The sequence below is a fragment of the Lynx canadensis genome, chromosome A2 (genome assembly GCF_007474595.2).
Source record: "Lynx canadensis isolate LIC74 chromosome A2, mLynCan4.pri.v2, whole genome shotgun sequence".
NCBI lineage: Eukaryota > Metazoa > Chordata > Mammalia > Carnivora > Felidae > Lynx > Lynx canadensis.
Window position 1 is genome coordinate 161804843 of NC_044304.2, and position 19218 is coordinate 161824060.

At 53.4% G+C, this 19218-nt stretch overlaps 1 protein-coding gene and 1 non-coding gene across 3 annotated transcripts in view; both read right to left on the bottom strand.

Moving 5' to 3' along the window:
- Positions 1-1313: 1313 nt before the first annotated feature.
- TRNAC-GCA lies at positions 1314-1385 on the bottom strand. Its single transcript has one exon. It is a non-coding gene; the product is annotated as a tRNA-Cys (tRNA).
- A 13994-nt stretch (positions 1386-15379) lies between these two features.
- The window catches only part of ZNF777 (zinc finger protein 777), a 28268-nt gene continuing 24429 nt past the window's right edge, over positions 15380-19218 (bottom strand). For both annotated transcript variants that reach the window (XM_030308701.1, XM_030308700.1), the window contains exon 6: positions 15380-16594. In XM_030308701.1, the coding sequence (XP_030164561.1) occupies positions 15438-16594 (1157 nt within the window). In that variant the 3' untranslated portion in view covers positions 15380-15437. The remainder of the gene's footprint in view (positions 16595-19218) is intronic.

Genomic DNA, 19218 nt, shown 5'->3' on the forward strand with positions numbered 1-19218 from the left:
TAAAATATTTACATATGGCAATGCACACACACACACACACACAAAGAAATTAGCACCAAGAATACTCTAATTAGCGTATTTTGCCCCGAGCTTCCCAGTTGCCTTAGCACCCTTATTAAAGCATTTTCATTAAATGTACGAGGGTCTGCAGAGAAAATTGAAGGTGGCTGTCCAGGGACCTGAAAATCCTTGGGTTTCCTCCACCTTCCCAGAGCCGCCTGCCTACTACCGGGGTCTCTTCTCTGTAATTGGGGGAGCAGCCCACCGCACTGTGGGGAGCAGAGGAGCCTCTCTGTCCCCTGACCAGCACACCCACCTATCCCCTCCAAACTGCTAGAAGCAACTGGAGGCTTCCCCCGCTCAGGAGCTGCCCACCATCTACATACAGGTGGCTGGTTCCGATCCATGGGTGCCTTGGAGGAAACTGCACACCAGATTTCAAAGAGTCCCCAAATCCCACAAAACATGAAGTATCTCATTTATAATTAAAGAAAATTTTGTTTAACCTTTATTCATTTTTGAGAGAACAGAGCATGAGAGGGGGAGGGGCAGAGAGAGAGAGAGAGAGAAAGACAGAATTGGAAGCAGGCTCCAGGCTCTGAGCCGTCAGCACAGAGCCCGACGCGGGGCTCGAACTCATGGGCTGAGAGATCATGACCTGAAGTCCCACGCTCCACTGCCTGAGCCACCCAGGCACCCCTATACGTTTTTATATTGATTACATGTTGAAATGATAACGTTTTGGATATATTGCATTAAACATATGGCACTTAGTGTCGCTGATTTTTACTTTATATTTTTAAAAAGTTCTCACTTTTGTTGAGATATAATTGACACACCACATTATATGCTGGAATTGAGAAATGACCACCCTCGTAAGTCTAGTTCACATCCATCAGTTATATATATTTTTCCTTGTTATGGCAACTTTTAAGATCTACTCTCTTAGCAACTCCCAAATATACAACACAGTACAGTTATCTACAGCCACCTGGCGACCCCGGGACTTCCTTGTGACCCCCTTCCCCCCATCGGGCCCTTTTTTGCTTTATTTAAAGTGCCTACTAGAAAACATAAACTTAGAAACATAGTTTGCGTTCTACTTCCGGGCTGGGGTAGACCTTGGCCTCCGCAAGGCCGACCTCGCTGGTGGGCGTTGCCTGTGACCCCAGAGCCCGGCCCCCTCCCCCAAAGGATTGGCTCCGTGTTTCTCTCTGGTCCGGAGCTCTGGGAGCTGGGCAAGAAAGGACGCCGGTGGTTGCTTTCAGCTCCACGTTGCAGCCAGGACGCAGGATAAAACACACGGCTCACACAGGGGGCACCCGGATTTGAACCGGGGACCTCTTGATCTGCAGTCAAATGCTCTACCCCTGAGCTATACCCCCGGGCCTGCGTGCTGCGTCTCACGCACGCTCTTCTGCGCACGCAGCCACACCCGGCCCCGCCGGCCTCGGCGCCCTCCGCGCCTCCGGCTTCGCGCCAAACTGGCCTTTCTTCCCCGAACCCCCGCTCGCTCTCTTGCCCGAGTTAGGCGGCTCCCCTGATCTTGCGCCACAGCCGGAGGCAGCAGAGGTTCGGGACCCTCTCCTCACCTAGACCCCGAAACCCAGGCCTCCCGGAGCCCCTCGCCACGCCCAGCGCCGGGTCTGAGAGCGCGGGTCACCTGCGTTTTCGCCTAGCAGCTTCTCTTGTCTGTCCCTTTCCGCCCCTTCTCCCCTTTGCCCTGCTTCTCTCCTCTTCGCCGCCTGTCCCTCCTCTTCCCACTGCTCTCTGATGTCACTCACGGCCCTGCGCACCACTCTCCTCTCCTAGTCACCGAGACCTCGTGGGCCCCTTACCAAATCAGGTATTGCCTTCCCCAAGCTAACACCTTACCTGGGCTGTATGTAAATGTCAGACCAGGCCCAGTAAATACAACGGGAATAGGTTGGAAGCTACGAGAACTGTGAAAGTAACAGGTGCACCACGGGAGGACTTGTCCTGGTAAACACTAGAACATCTACTGAAACACACCACTGAAAACAGCCTAAGGACAGAAACACCTGAAACCCGGACCTGGGAATCCACGTGGTATAGACACAAATGTCACAAAATAACCGCAGATGTTTACCGAGCAGCCATTATGTTCACGACAGCCCTGTAAGGTTAGGGCCTATGATTCTTATCCCCATTTTACAGATGAGGAAACCGAGGCACCGAGATGTTACATAAATAGCCCAACGTGAAATGACTAGTAAGTAGGGTTGCAAACTTAAGCAGTCTGGCTTGCCCACACGCTTCGCCACAGTGTTTTACTTGCGTGATGGCTACGGCAGTCATAAACGCATAGGGGAAAGGAAAGGTCATTTGTGTAAATTATACTAGGAGAATTCAGTTGGCCGTTTGGGAAAAATAATTAAAGTAGCAACTAAACTTCTCTTTGTATAGCAAAATAAAGTCCAAGTGGACTAAAGCATTATGTGTAAATAAATGAAAGTACAAGGGTATAAATGGATATTTATACTATGAATATCAAACTGATTTCTGAACAGCAAGGAAAGCATTTCACTGGATAAGTCCCAACAGAAAATACCGATAGATTTGGCGATATAAGCATTAAAAGTTTGGGTATATGAACAAAATCAAAAGGTTAATAGCAAGTTGGGAAAATATTCTCATCATTTACGATAGGCAAAATATTACAAATTAATATCCTTCACATGTAAAGAGCCCACATATAATGAAAAGGCCATCAAGGATGTGTTCAATCTCAGTAAATCAGAATACATCTTAGTAAAAGCAAAGAAATGCAAATTAAAACAGCATTATAATATTTTTCATCCATCAAATTAGAAAAATACTTTTCTGCAATAAAATGTGTTGCTTTCAAAATCAGAAAAACCAAGAAACATTACAAACTTAAGACTATTCCCTTCTAGTAACTGCAAGCAACACCGTCTCTGATTGCCATAACTAATAAGTAATTGCTTTAAGATCAAAAGAATCAGTGGAATGCTAATTTGGGAAATCTGCCTTATAGTTCACATATAGCTCATTTCAGCTTTCGTAGGAATCGTTACTTCCATCCTGAAGATGACACAGCCTCAGAAAGTTTCCAAAAGACTCAGTTTCAAGACCTTCTGGTCCAAGTCCATGGCTGTTCCCACCATACCACACTTCTCCCATCCTTCTGTGGGGAGCGGTGGGTAACTGGAAGAACAGGAAGGTGGAATCGCAGGAGGGTGGAATGAGTTACCGCCTCATCTGCCTTCTTGCCCCCATCCGTGTTAGGATGTGTGCCAATCTAAAATACTAACAATGGCGCCGGCATGTTGAGTGTTGGCTACGTTGGAGGCACTCACGTACCTCTTCTCATTTAATCCTCCCAAGGACTCTTTGAGGTAGGTACGCTTACCATCTCCTGTGAAGCAGCTAGGATTGCCCCCATTTTGCAGATGAAGAAACTCGAAACCAGAGGGCTTAGATACCTTTCATTCATTTAATGAATACTTAGTAAGTACCCACTCCGTTCCAGCTTCTAGTCTAGCACTGAGGGCTCAGCAGTGAACGAGGTAAACTAACAAGGTCTCTGCCCTCCGGGCCCCTGTAATTTCCGAGAGGTGTGTGGGGGGGGAACAGACAAGAAAACAAATAAAGGAACCAGATCGTTGCAGATACTGACGTTACAATAGGAACACAAAGCAGGGTGGTGTGATGGAAGATGATGGGGGGTGGGAGGGAGGGGTCAGGGAAGTGACCGTTTGAGTGGGTAAAATGCGGATGCAGAGCATTCCGGGCTGTGGTACAGTGACTGCCAAGGCGTGAAGGCAGAAACTAGCTTGGCAGGATGGAGGGGTGTGAACAGTGCCAGTGTGGCTGCGGCAAAGGGACAGAGCAGGACAGGGGTTCAAGTAGAGGTCAGCGAGGTGGGGGAGAGTCAGATGGTGGGCGTTATTTCATGTGCCACCAAGGGAAGGGTGGAGCCTGGACTGAATACAGATTGTCTCCTCCCGGGGACCGGGGCCACTCAGAACTTCCTAATGGGCTCCCCCAGGTGGTCTCAACACGGGACCTGTCGTCTCTGGCACGATTGCAAAAGGCTTCCCGTGTCAGTCTGTCAGTCCCTTTGGCTACAAATTTAGGTTTGTTATTGTTCATTCAGTCCACCTGGTCCCTGTCCTCATGGAAACAACTTTCTTTTTTAAAGACATTTTTAAAAAAATGCTTATTTTTGAGAGAGAGAGAGAGAGCACAAGCGGGGGGAGGGCAGAGAGAGAGAGAGGGAGACACAGAATCCGAAGCAGGCTCCAGGCTCTGAGTTGTCAACACAGAGCCTGATACGGGGTTCGAACCCACGAGCCGTGAGGTCATGACCTGAGCTGAAGTTGGACGCTCAACTGACTGAGCCACCCAGGCGCCCCAGGCTCCTTTCTAATGGAGGACACACACATGTGATCAGAGACATCTTCAGCGGTAATCGTGATGACTGCCATGGACCCATGTGGGGCGGGATGACCCTAGTCTGTGGGACTCCAGAAGGTTTCTCTGAGGCAGTGACATTTCCGTAACACCTTGCAGGTAAAAGGGAAGTTAGGCGGAGATGAGCCGTCCAGGAGGACTGTGCAGTTCAGGTGGAGGCCTGGGCCAGAAGAGTGAGTGAAGGCCAGGGTGCCTGAGACAGCTTTTTGTGGGTTGAATAGTGTCCCCCCAAATTCATGTTCGTCCAGGAACCTCAGCATGTTGCATTATTCAGAAATACGGTCATTGCAGGGGCACCTGGGTGGCTCAGTTGGTTGAGCGTCCGACTTCGGCTCAGATCACAATCTCACGGTCCGTGAGTTCGAGCCCCGCTTCCGGCTCTGTGCTGACAGCTCACAGTCTGGAGCCTGCTTCAGATTCTGTGTCTCCCTCTCTCTCTGACCCTCCCCTGTTCATGCTCTGTCTCTCTCTGTCTCAAAAATAAATAAACATTAAAAAAAAAAAGAAATACGGTCATTGCAGATTTAATTAGTTAAACTAAGATGAGGTCATACCGGATTAGGGTGGGTCTTTAATCTAATTGGACTCTTGTCTGTATTTTTTTTGTTTATGTTTGTTTTTGAGAGAGAGAGCCTGCATGAGCAGGGGAAGAGCAGAGAAAGTGGGGGAACAGAGAAAGAGGGTCCCAAGCGGGCTCTGTGTTAACAGTAGAGAGCTGTATGCTGGGGTCGAACTCACAAACCGTGAGATCGTGACCCGAACCAGAGTCCGACGTGTAATGGACTGAGCCACCCAGGTGCCCCAGGACTGTTGTCTTTATAAAAGGAGGGACACATGAGGAGAACACCATGTGAAGACACACACATGCACGGAAAATGCCATGTAACAACAGAGGCAGACATTGGAGTGATGTGTTTCTAAGCCAAGGCATGCCAAGGATTTCTGGCAACCGCCAGGACCTAGAAGCGAGGAACAGATTTCCCCCTCAGTTTCTGTTGGGCAAAGCCACCGGTTTGTGGAACCTTGCTGTGGAAGCCCTAGCAAACGGATACGTGGCCTCAGTTCGGGCTGGAGAGCTGGGAGGAGCCTAGTGGGCCCTGATGGGATTCTGGATTTTTACCCTAAGAGCAATGGGGGAACCGCTGCTCCTAGGGTGACCCACAAAAGAAGGCAGTGATCAAATCTGCATTTTCAGAGGATCCCTCTGGCGGCTCAATGTCTCAAAACCATTCAGTCCATCGAGGGTGGGGCCCCACGATATGACCCAGTCCCGGCTCCAGTGCCTTGCCTGGTCACAAGGAACCACACACCGTTAGTAGTTCCTCAAATGCCAGGTGATTGTTAACCTCCCTCCCCTCCCCGGCAAGAACCGACCTTCCCCGTCTGAGCCGGGCCCGCAGGTACCCTATCTACTTCCTGCAGATAACGAACGAGGTGGACATTCTGGGAAAAGGTTTGACAAGATGCATCAAAAGCCTTAAAAAAAAAAAAAAAAAAGTCCATACCCTTTGACAGGGCAAATCCACCTCTTGGAAATAACCAAATATTTGAAAATGTATAAAGGACAGAAAGTCCAGCCGCTCGTCACGGTGCTTCTCAAGGTCCACCTCCGCGTGGTGCAGATCCATCGGCCTCCAGCTTAACCGACTGGAGCTTGAGGCGAGTGGCCAAAAGGCAACGCTGCCCGCGAAAGGGCTGGTGCGGCCCGCGGCTCCCGGGGTCCCGGGCGCCCGGGATTCGTTCCCCGCTCTCCCCGGCGGCGGCGGGCCTCCGGGGTGGCGCCCGTCCCCGCGCTCCACCGCGCGGCGAACCCGGGGCCTGCCCTTTGTGTTCGCACACGGATCTGCACAAAGCACGGGCCCCGCGAAGCTCGGGAACGGGGCCGGGCAGGCGGGGCGCGCGAAGCAACGAGAACACCAGGAAGGGCTGGTCCCGGGCGGGGCGGCCTCGGAGGGAGAGTCCCCCCTCCCCCCACGCACCCCGGGACCCCGGGGACGGCCCCCCGGTAGGCGCGCGGCGGCCGCCCGCGCCACCACCGAGAGGCCGGCGTTCCTAGAGCGGCCGCGGGCGGCCAGGTGCGCGCGGCGGCCTCCGGGCTCCGGCCGGCAGGGGGCAGCACGGCGGCGGCCGCCCCACGTGGCGGGGGAGCGGGCGGCGAGGCCGAGGGCCGCGGCCGGCCTGGGGGCGCCGGACGCCTTCCGCGGCCGGGCGGGCGGCGGCCCGGTTCAAGTCATTAGGGATTAAATTTACCACACGCACGCGCACTCATTTAAAACAAGCCCAGAGAAGTAAAGTTTTGAAAGGAAACGCTGCAGAGTGGCTCCCCTCCGGCCCTGGCTCCATCGGCTCCGCCGCACGGCTTTCAGCGCCTGTCCCCGTTTCCCAGGGGCGCGCCCGGGGCCCGGGCTGCCGCGGGGTCGCGGAGGGCTCGGGCGGCAAGGGAGGGAGAGGGGGCCGCGGCGGGGCGGTCCTCGGGGGGGGGGGGGGGGCCGGGGCTGCACGGCGCGGGGGACGCGTCCCGGGGCCGCCGCCGCCGCCGCCGCCGGGTCCTAGGCGGAGCGGAGAGCAGGAGGACGCGGAGCCGGGCCGCTGGAAGCCGGGGAGCCTCGGCGTCGCCGCCGGCCTGTGCAAACAGACGGACGACGGTGACAGCGCGCAGCCGGCGGGGGAAGGGTGGGAGGGGCCCCCGGGTGCCGGGGGAATCCCAACGGCTCCATCTCCCCCCGGTGCAGCTCTGCTGCCCGCGGACCCTTGGACTCAGGAGGCGGCTGGGTGACCCTCTTTCAAAGGCAGGGCAGCCCAGAGGATTCCTGCCGTCGCCCCTAGGCACCCTGCGACCGTGGTAAGAGGATTTGGCAGTGACTCGGGGCCTCTACCTAATATTGGGGCTGAAATATCGGAGGGAAAGATAAAATGCGATTTTTAATATCTTTTAAAGAATTTGGATTAGCTTGACGAGAAAATCGTCGGCAGCCCCACCAACGGGGCAGAGATTTGGGGGTGTCACCTGTGTCTCTTCCTGCACAGGGTCACCTGTGGCCCACTCACCCAATCATTTTCACATTTACCGCGCCCCTCGCGTGGGTCAGCCCGGGGGGCCAGATGCGGGAGCAAACAACCCGCCCCTGGGAAGACCGAGGACAACTGTTCCCCCCCCCCCCCCCCCCCCGCGCCCTCACTGCCAGCCCTGCACACAGAGCCCAGGGAAGCCCGGAGCGGCGTTGTGTGGCCCAGTGTCCTGCAGGCGTAACGTGCACCTGGATCTTCCCTTGCCTTCACCGTGTACGCATTTGCTGTAAAAATTTCTTTGGGGATCCTTGTAGCTTCTGACGGGGCTTTTCTGGGACATCTGTGCTGCTATTTCCCCCTGCCTTCCAGGGATTCTTGGAGAGTGTCACCTCTGCTAGGTTTCACTGGGACTCGCCACTGTCTGATGAGAACATCTGCCCAGTATTGTAGAGGTTATAGAGAATGGAAATGTTTATAGCCCGAAAGGAAGAAATAAGAAACCGTGTGTCCTATCAGAGAATGAAGTAAGCATGGAATGGGTCTCTGGATAAATCAAACACACAGAGTTTGGATTGAACTGGGAAGGGTGAAGTGAGAAGGGTCATCAGAGACCCGGAGGGCATCCCGAGGGCCAGGGGAGGGCTGATCAGGTGGGCTTAGTACCTCCCTGGCACCCTGCCCCCCCGTTATTTTACTTGTTTACTTTCTGAAAATGGCTTTATTTAAACAGGATCCTGGGCTAAAAACAAAAGCCTGAAAACACTGACAGATGAAGCCCAGAACATTTGGCTGATCGTTGTATATTTGATGAAGATTTTGTGTCCTTAGTCTGAAAGACATTCTAAAATATTATAGATTTAGTTTCTGTCGATTCAGTTTCTTCCAAGTAATCCGCTTAATTTCACAGGTGTGGAGGTGGTTAGAAGTTCTCATACTGGGTGGTAAATAAAATGATTTCTGTTACATTTACTGAGGAGACTTGATGCCTTCTTCTGAAGAAATAAAGGGCTCATTCAATTTTGAGATAAACTTTTATTGTTTGGAACTCAAAAATTCCTTTCACAGGAAAAATAACAATGCTATCTTCAGTTGGGGGGAAAAGGGTTTTAAATTAAATTCTAAAATCCTATTATGTGCTTATTACATACTAATGTGAGTTCATCTTTTTGGTAAAATGAACACCCAAGCATGTTTGTATGCAATTTATGCCCGTTCCAAGACTCTAAAAAGCTGGCACAGATTCGGGCAAGAAAAATGTGTCTATTTCCTCTCAATATGTCTACTGTTTGAATTAAATATACTGGAGACTGGTGTAATTTGGTCTGGATATTGACTTGTTTTTTTTAGCAGTGCTCTGAAATGTTTGAGGTTTAATTTTTTTTTTTCAAACTTATTTCAAAATGTATTACAAACCTTTGACTTGGTAAATCAGTTAATTCAAGATAAGCTAAGGAAACCACTGCCTTAAAGTGGGAAGGGAATAATAGTAATTTTAGTTGGATACATTATTAAATTGTGCAGAGGGTAACTATGCAAAATCAATGTACTGCTTTTACTTTTGGACAAAATTAATGTGACTTTCAACGATGACGATTAAGTTGCCAAGTAGGCAACACAAACTGGGTGGCTCCGTTGGTTAAGCATCTGACTCTTGGTTTCAGCTCAGATCATGATCTCGTGCTTTGTGAGTTCGAGCCCCGGGTCAGGCTCTGTGCTGACAGCATGGAGCCTGCTTGGGATTCTCTCTCTGCCCTTCCCCCATGCTCTCTCTCTCTCAAAAATAAATTAACATTAAAAAAAAAACACTTAAAAAAGGACAATACATACATAAACGTTTTATCTTAGATTTTAGAATTTACATCAATAATTTGCAGAAAATTCGATCATGGAGCCATGTGGCTCTTGGATCATCCCCTCAGTGGAAGAATGGCAAAAGTCATTTAACTTTCTGCTGAATTTAGGTTAAATCCAATCAATTTCAATCCTTTGAGGGCACCACCTTAGTGTTTCTGTATCCTGTAGATAAAGAACTGATGGAATACCGTGCTTAAAAAGGTATAGACTCTTCTGATCTAAAAGGAAACAGTTTGTTATCCTGATATTCATTATTTAAGTGATAGAAGTTTTCACTGGTATATTTCGTCATTAAAATTCAACTTTCCCTTTCTCTGGTTGATAGACAGTAGTTGGCTCCTTCCTATCTTACACTCGAGTTAATTGGGAACCGGGGTATTATTTACAAAGAGAAGCCGTGAGTTTCATTCATGCGGCTGGCAGGAATGGTGAGAAGGAACAGTGACGACCACAGGCAGTGTCGCCTGGAAGAGGAGAGTGGTATTTTATTAGGGAGCAGGTGCATTTTCTTTGTCATCATCTCCCTAGCCCAGCTCCTCTGTTAAACAAATGGCTTGTTAGGTCCTGACTTCAGCAACAAACAGAAGGGGAGCCCCTGGCCTTAACACACAGTTGTCTTCCCAAACGCCTTAAGCAAGAGAGAGACTCAGTTTCAAACGGGTGGGGGCGGCGGAATTCCTAGCTGGGCAGTTCAGCCACTGAGGCGCCTGCAGGTGAGCTGGGCCTCCCAGGGGGGCCGGGTCCCAGGGGGGCCGGGTCCCAGGGTTGCAGGCCAGGCCAGGCCTGGCTGAGCTAAGCTGGTGGGCCAGTGAGCCCTCTGCTTTCAGCCAGATGCAGAGCTTAGGTGCAGTGTCCACAGGACGGTCAGGGCTGCGAATCAGAGAGAAATAGTGCTCTTTGCCTTTTTTATTAAGGATCCACGCTGAAGAAATTGGGAGGCAGTATGGAACAGCAGTTAACAGCACACGCTTTGGGTCCCACACGCTTAAGGGGCCATCCTGGTCACGTGACCTTGGACTAACTGCTTGACCTCTCTGGATTTTATCTGGAAAAGGCAGGGACGAATACCGATTTCACAGGTGGGCACAAGAGAAAATGAAATGAAAGCATTTCGTTAGCACAGTGCCTGGAACATAGGAAGATCCGCTGAATCGTGGTGATGATCGTTACCGTCCCTAAAACTCAAGGCTGGGCTGAGCGCTGACCGGAAGTCAGTCCTCCGGTAAGGCCAGCGTCCGCAGTACTCGATTTCATTTTTCCTTTTCTCGTTCTTTCTTTCCTCTTCCTTCCCTCCTTTCTTCCTCTCTCTCCCTTTCTCTTTCTTTTTTAAAAAGGGTGTTAGCCTGGAGTTACCTCTTGTAGAAAATAGAAATAAAAGGGTTAGATTCTATTGTATTTTTTTTTTTAATTTTTTTTTTCAACGTTTTATTTATTTTTGGGACAGAGAGAGACAGAGCATGAATGGGGGAGGGGCAGAGAGAGAGGGAGACAGAGAATCGGAAACAGGCTCCAGGCTCTGAGCCATCAGCCCAGAGCCCGACGCGGGGCTCGAACTCACGGACCACGAGATCGTGACCTGGCTGAAGTCAGACGCTTAACTGACTGCGCCACCCAGGCGCCCCGATTCTATTGTATTTTAATAAAAATACTCGTTTTAAGGAACCCAACTAGAGGAGGTCCATGAAGACTTTTTTTTTTTTTTTTTTTTTTTTTTTTTAATTTAAATCTAGAAGTTCCCGCTATGCCTGGGAAGCAGTGAGAGGCTTCAGTAGCCAAACAGCTTTCCAGAGCTGGAGGAGAGGCCTTGGCCTGACTCACCGTTGCCCTGGCAACAGGAGGGCCTGGAGGCCTCCGGCCCTGATCCCTTAATCTGAGGAGCCTCCACCACTGTGCCTCGGGAAAGGTCTCCCCCGACACCTGGCTGGTTAAAGCACCGAGAGGAGATGGAGGCGGGGCTCTTTCCTGGAACACAGCTGCCTAAATGTGTCCGCGAGGGTCTCAGCTTTCCAGACCCCCGAAGGCTTGGTCTAGAGGACTAGGCCTCCGAGTCTCCGGCATGTCGAGGAAGCAGATGGCTTCCCATCCTTCTGTGTTTCTCCATGGGGCCCAACACAACCGATTTGCACACAAGTGGTGCTTAATAAGTACCTGGGGCGGTCCCCAAGGGACCAGACTCAGGTCCTGCTCCGCTGGCTGCCCCCCACCCCCAACCTGAGGAAGTTGCATTGATTTCTCCAGCTGCAATGGCATAGAGTCCACACAGAGGCCTTTTTTGCCTCTGCAACTGTCTTCTCTGACGACGTTCATAATTTTGGCAAACATATGGCTCAGGGCATGTTCTGCTCACTATATTCTGTTTCCTCAAATTTTGTCTTACATCTGAGGATACAATGGAATAATCTGAAAGAGGGGCTGGCTTTCCTTTTCCAACAACCATTCAGATCCCAGGGAAAGGACTCTGTGGTCAAGCACATGGGTTTGGGAGTCAAAAAGGCTTGAGGTCAGGCGCGCTTGGGTGGCTCAGTCGGTTGAGTGTCCGACTCGGTCATGATCTCGTGATTCGTGAGTTCAAGCCCCGCGTCGGGCTCGGTGCTAACAGCTCGGAGCCTGGAGCCTGCTTCTAGATTCTGTGTCTCCCTCTCTGCCCCTTCCCTGCTCATGCTCTCTCTCTCTCTCTCAAAAATAAATAAATGTTAAAAAAAAAAAAAAGACTTGAGTTCAAAATTTTGACTGTACCATTAGGTTGCTGGGTGACTTTGGGCCTAGTTAACCTCTCTGAGCCTCAACCTCTTCATCTATAAAAAAGAGTATAACTAAGGTCTTCAACAGTAATTAGCATTCAATTAATGGCAATTGCTCTTCCTGGTACACAACTCCATGGGGCCCATGGCAACTGGTTTCAAAGTCTGCCCTTCTAATTAAATTAAGGGCGCCTGGGGAGAGCACTGTGGATGACGACCAGATACCCAGAAAGGTGGGGTACAGCCCACTGCAAATTCTGGCTTGCGGCGGACAGGCGTGTTTCAATCCCTGTCCACCCCGACATCGAGACCAAGAGTTGCTTGTGTGCTTTTGAACTTCTTCACACCAAAATAACTTTCTGCTTCTGCCTGTGGGGGAAAATCTCCCTCTCGGAGATTCATTCTTTCAGAATCATTCTTTCAGAATACAACACGAGCCGGCTACCTACCTGAACTTCTGTTTTTATGTAAATTAAGCCGTCTTTAATTATGAGCTAATAATGAAAAAAGCAAACTTTTACCGAGACCTTAGTATGTGCCAGCCTCTTTGCTTATTTATTCTTTACGTGATTTAAGCCTCCGAACAGTGGAGCCTTATTTATCCCCATTGAACGGGCGAGGAAGTTGATGTTCTGCTAATTAGCTGGTTCAAGGCCATACCGCTGTCAAGTTTAAAGCCACATCTGGTCCACTCCAGAGTCTGTCTGCACTTCCGTGACCCTCCTCGAGAGCTGTTGGCCTCTGACGCCATGGAGATCGTGGTGGATGGAAAGTGAGAGTCACCATGGTGTGAGCGAAGAGATACCGTGGAGCACAGCCTCCCCCCCCCCGCCACCCCCCAAGACGCTTGGAGAGGGGGTTAGAGCCAAGGAAGGGAAGGTAGAGGCACAGAGAACCCCGAAAGCCCAGCCAAGCCCCACGCAAGAAGTACGGGTCCCTGGCTATATTTAATCCGTTACAGCCAGATTTCCTAGGAAAAGAAAGGCTCACCATCGCCACGTGGCCCCCAATGCCCCGAGGATGCCCTGGTAACCGTGTATAACAAATGAAGTCACTCTGAGCCTCCCCAAACCACCGTGGTCTCCTTCTCAAGTCTGAACATCTCCGGCACTCTTGGTCCTCCAGTTCCGGGACCAGTAAATTGGGCACCAATGGCCCTCCACCAAGTATCTCCACAACGCCTCTAACATCCCTTCCAGGCCTCAAATATCCTGGTGTTCCAGAGCACCGGGTCCTCCGGCATTCCTTCAGCCACTAGCCACCAGACCCATCGTCCGTGGCCCGTCTGCTGCACACGGCTGCTTCCCCCAGATGTCTGACCACGGCACGTTTCCCTCCCGGTCCGCTTCGGTCTCCTGCTATCTGTCCGTATCAAGCCTCTCCTGCTTGGCAAGGGTTTCCCACACGAGAGCAAATCAAACCCCACCGTCACGAAGTCTTAGGTCCAAAACCCCCTCTGCACGCAGAATCTGCTTCAAGCCAACCTTTTTTGCCCTTGGTTTCCTACCCAAGCCCTTTCTCCAGCTCAGTGGGTTTCATCAGTCACTGCTTAACATTGGAGCTCATTTGCCATACCTCCCCCTTTAAGGATCCCGCCGCCGAGAAGGCCTGGCCCATTTCTCTCCTCCGTGGAATCCTCTGCAGCCCGGGATGGGCTCCGTCACCGCCCTCGTGGAGAAGCTCTTCTGATCCTCCAGGATCCTCCCCCGTGGCCTGCCTCACCGCCTGCTCCTGGATCCGACTGCTCTCCAGCTGGTTCTGCAGCCCAGGACCAAGGCCGGCCTTGCAAGCCCCTCGCACTAGCCCCGGCCTCCTCCCGGCCTCCAGCTGCTTGTTCTAATGTCCTACCAGCCTTGCAGAAACTTTCCAGAAAAGTCAGATCCTTTCGAATGTGAGACCTTGAGCATCGCCTCCCCTCTCTGTGCCTCAGTTTATGCATCCTGATAAAGGAGGCAGTTGACGACCTCTGGGTCTCTGCAGAGCCAATGACAAGGCACCTTCTCCCTCAGATTCCCTTTTCCGATCCTCTTGTCCACCATCCGCTCCTCTCCACCCTGACTCACGGCTTAACCTGCCTCCCCGGAGCACTTCTTGTCTCGCCCGCTGTTCTCCCCATTTTTCAGCAGAAGGCTGGCCTCCCCGGTTTACCAGGCTGAGCTCGGCCCTCTGCTAGCCTCCATGAATTGGCCCTTCAAATTGTCCGAATTCTCTCTGGGTCACTGCCAAGCCCAGGAGCAGGTGAGAATAAACCGCTCCGGTGGGCAAAGTAATGCACCTGCAGTTTCTCTCTGGGCGCCTCACTGGGGGGTCATCGGAGATGAACCAACACCTACAACCAGGGTGCGTTGGTGCATTTCACAAACCCAGAGAGTAGCTTTGGCGCAACATACACATAAAAAAAGGTCTGACCGGAGCCTTTTGTGGTTCCTCCAACCACGGGCACCAGGAGCCTCTGCACCCCTTCCCTACCCCCCCTCCCTGCACCCCTGGCCTGCTATCCCCCACCAGCTGCATTTCAAGCTGGGCGGGAGATCTGGCCCGGTCCCGAGGGAAGCGCCCAGCTTTTGCCGTAGAACTGTCTCTCCAGCCCATTCCAAACCTGTTACCCTCCCTGACCATTCTGGTCAACCGGGCCCTACCGCTCCCTCGGCTCCCACTGTCCTCCCCACACCACTGCGCGCGCCAGGGTCCGCAGCCAGGAGCGTCCGCCCTGCCGTCCAGGGATTCACTACAAGCTCGCCTCCTTTTCCATGTTCTAATCCGCGGGCTCCGCGCCCCCTCCACCACCCAACACAGGGAGTGGGCACAGAAGAGGGGCTCCAGAGAACCTGTCAACTGACGCTAGGCACACGCCCCTCGGCCACCTTCTCAACCCTCCCCTTCAAAACCAAACAAAAACGGCAAACAGGAAACGCTCGTCTTTTAAAAATTACTCTATTATTATCAAATAGAACCACAGTATCCAAAAGGTAATTATAAAGTTCTATTCCCCAACTAAGTGGCCCTACACCGCCCCTCCGAGTGGCCGGCGGCCAAATCACTCCCCCCGTGCTGATTGGTTTCATCCATTTTATTGTCAAGGAAATTAACAGCCCGAAGGGGGTTCCCCAGGTCCCCGCACTCCCCACCCGCCCCCCCGGGGCCCCCGGTAAACACGGTAAACACGGCAGCAAGCGACCTGGTCTCACTACCCCCGTGTCCTTGGGAGGAGGGACGAAGGGAGGGAGGGGGGCTCACGGCAAGGGGGCTGGGGGCGCCCCGCCCCCGCCCGCCCGGCTCGGGCCTCGCGGCGGCGGCGGCCGGGCAGGTGTCCGGGGCGGGCCGGGCCGCGCAGCTGGCGGCGCACCTGGCCGGGCGGCGCGGCGGCGGGCGCGCTCACTCGCCCGTGTGGGTCCGCAGGTGGTACTTGAGCGACTGCTTGTAGCGGAAGCACTTGGCGCAGTGCGTGCAGGGGTAGGGCCGCTCGCCCGTGTGCGCGCGCTGGTGCTCCAGCAGGTGGTGCTTCTGCGTGAAGCGCTTGCCGCACTCGGCGCAGTGGTAGGGCCGCTCGCCCGTGTGGATGCGCCGGTGCTCGAGCAGGTGGTGCTTGCGGATGAAGCTCTTGCCGCACTCGGGGCAGGCGTGCGGGCGCTCGCGCGAGTGCACGCGGCAGTGGTTGGTGAGCTTGGACTTCTCGCTGAAGCTCTTCTCGCACTCGGGGCACTTGAAGGGCCGCTCGCCCGTGTGAGTCCGCTGGTGGCGCAGCAGGTGCGACGGGCGGCTGAAGCTCTTGCCGCACAGGCTGCAGATGAAGGAGACCTCGTGCTTGCCCGCGTGCACGCGCTGGTGGATCACCAAGCTGATGTGCAGGCGGAAGCTCTTCTTGCACTCGGGGCACGTGTAGGGCCGCTCGCCCGTGTGCGTGATCTGGTGCTTGGTCAGGCTCGACTTGTGGCTGAAGCTGCTGTCGCACTCGGGGCACTTGTAGGGCTTGGGGCCGCCGCCGCCGCTGCCCGAGCTGGGCGACTTGGGGCGCGGCTTGAGCGTGTGCTTGGGGGCGAAGCCGGGCCCGCGCTCGGGGGACGCGTAGCCGCCGCGGACGCGGTGGATGCGCTGGTGCAGCGTGAGCTGCTGCTTGTGGCGGAAGCTGATCTCGCACTCGGCGCACTCGTACGGCCCCTCCTTGATGTGGTTGCGCTGGTGGATGATGAGGTTGATCTTCAGCCGGAAGCTCTTGCCGCACTCCATGCAGGTGAAGGGCCGCTCGCCGCGCCGGTTCCGCTGCTGCTGGCTCGAGGAGCCGCGGTTGTCGCCCGGGTGCCGCTCCCCGTGCGTCGGCGGCGCCAGCCTCTTCACGGCCGGCTTGCCCAGCTGCAGCGGCGGGGGGCTCTCCTCGCCCTCGGGGGACAGCTCCCCGGGCAGCGGGGTCTGGTACATGCCGGCCTCGTAGCGCCCCGACAGCTGCCCGAGGGCCTGCAGGTGCTGCGGCAGCTCGTCCTCCTCCTCCTCTTCCTCCTCCTCCTCCTGCTCCTCGGTTTTGATCACGATCCCCTCTGCTCCAGGGACAGGGAGAGAGACGGAGAGAGGTCAGCTGTCGCCCGGGGCCTCCGCCCTGGGCGCCGGCGGGTGAGGTGGCTTCACCCTCGCCCACACACACTGCCTGTGTCCCACCGGCCCCGGTGCCTTCTTTTGGGAAAACGCTCCTTTCCACTCCCTGCCGCCCCGCGGCCCCCACCTCCACGGGGTTGGGTGTCTGACCCAGGCGGGCCTCGGGGTTGGGTCAGGAAGGAGCCCAGGCCCCCAGTGGCCCGTGGGAGCCCTCTCTGGGAAGTCTATGCAGAGGGAGCAGGAACGGGGCGGCCCGGCGCCCATCTCCCCAAGCTGCTAGCGGGCAGTACTCAGCAGGAACGAAGGAACCCAGCATGCGGAGCCCCCCGGGGAACCACTACGTCCCGGGTGCCTGAAGCTGGCATGCTGGTGGACCTATGGATTCCTATCGTGGCCCAATAACCACGCCTTCCGGTTTTCACTTAGGCTGCTTGGGGAGGTGGGTTTCTACCATCTGTATGGAAAGGGCCTTGACTCATCAGGCTGTCACTGTTTTCTGGCTCCCAGGTCTCCCAGGTCTCCTTCTTTCCTGAGCGCACCTCTGGGCTTCCCTCAAGTGCCTTAACTCGCCTTCCTCCAGCAACTGCTCCCTCCTCTCCATGCCTCCAAATCACCCGGGTCACACAACACCCACCTCCAATCCTGTCTTTGCCCTAAAACCTTCCTTGACCTGCCCAAGCTGCAGCCCTCAAGCGCCCCTGGGCGCACAGCACAAGCTGGTGCGCCTCCCCAGGACTTGGGGACCTCAGGCTTCTCACGTGGCACCGCGCACGCACAGGTGGGGGACTCACCTGCGGTGGCTCTACCGACCCTGAAGCTGGGGTCGGGGGGTCTCCTCTGCCTCTCCCCCACGCTCTGCTGTGGGGGGTGTTCTGCGAACTCCCGGACTGGACGATGTGCTCCTCCACCCCGCCCTCCACCCTCTAGGCTGGCCCTTTAGGGCCCAACTTGTTAGCTGTTCTGCGTGGTGTTCTATAGTGTTCCCCGAGCACCTAAGTCCTAGAGGAAAGGAGTGGCCTCTGACTCCTGTTTGCATTTTCTCAGATGCCTAGTACTTACTTGGCAACCCCCTAAACACTGATAATTGGTGTCACACACTGTGTGACATGAGAAAGGCACTCACCTTTCTAGGCCCACCTGTGAGGCGGACGCGGCAATAGTTGGCATTTGCAGGATTCTTAAAAGCAAACAAACGAGAACTTTTTCAAGTTCTCGCCTGACAACTGGTGTCTTTTTATTCACTATCTCTTAGAGGGTAAGTCGAGCAACACAGACGTGGGGCATCCACCCCAGAGATACCAAGTGACAGTTCCAAATAAAGTGCAGTCAGACTTTTCAGAGCTTGCAACTTAGGGACCACCTAGTCGGTCTCCTCAGCTGACGGGGAAACAAGCTGGCAGCATGCGCGAGCTGGCCAAGGTCTTGGCCACAAATTCGTTAGTGACCGCCGGGCCACGGCCCGTTCTACTCCTCTGAACCCAGGACATGGCAGGACATAAATGTGCCAGTCCCCGCTCAGGCTGGACAACAGATTCTCAGTAGCAAGGGGCCCAGAACATCCTCAGAACAGGATGCTTAAAAGATCAGGAAGGAGGAGGCAGCTTCAGAGGTCGGTAATTAGCTGTCCCTGTGCTTATCCTGAAAATGAGGGTTGTTTCTGAAAGACCCAGGGAAACTATGGGCTCCTTGGGACATTTAAACTCTCCTTGAGGGGCGCCTGGGTGGCTCAGTCGGTTAAGCGTCCGACTTCGGCTCAGGTCATGATCTCACGGTTTGTGGGTTCGAGCCCCGCGTTGGGCTCTGTGCTGACAGCTCAGAGCCTGGAGCCTGCTTCGGATTCTGTGTCTCCCTCTCTCTCTGCCCCTCCCCTGCTCGTGCTCTGTCTCTCTCTCAACAATGAATAAACGTTAAAGAAAAAAAAAAACTCTCCTTGAGCATCAAAGTTTTTGTTTTTGTTTTTTCAGTGAAATGAGAATGAAACAGCCCTAAAACCCAGGACTCCAAATCCCACCAAGTGCCATCCAGTAATTTCCTAAGGTTCCCAGTAGAATTAACGGGAGTGCCCAGAGGGGACTCTGGCCTTTCTATTGTAAGGCTTTGCTGTGGCACATCCTCAGAGTTTGCCCTGCGTCTTTCACTGTTTTCCAGAGACAGCATATGGCATATTAGAAGGATTTCTGGAATATCATGCAGTTCTTTAAAAACAAGGAGTTAGATCCACATCTTTTGCCTAAGAAAGATGTCCGTGCTATTTTATGACGTGCAAAAAAGGCAAACTGCAAAGGAATCATCTACAAAGTGAACAATTTTTTTTAAAGCATCAGCATAATACTTTAAAAAACCTATTAAATGAAAAATGGATGTGGACACATTTCTCAGTACAAACAGCATATAAACTGATAGGATAGCTAATGACTCTTTTGCACATAAACAAACGTCTAAACAAAAACCAGAACCTAAGTGTATTCCTTAAAAATTCGGTAGAACTCACTTAATTCCTACCTCCCACAGTAGTTGCAGAATGTGGGAAAAAAGAGCAGAAGCTTCCCAGTTCAGTTGGTAAGTAGAA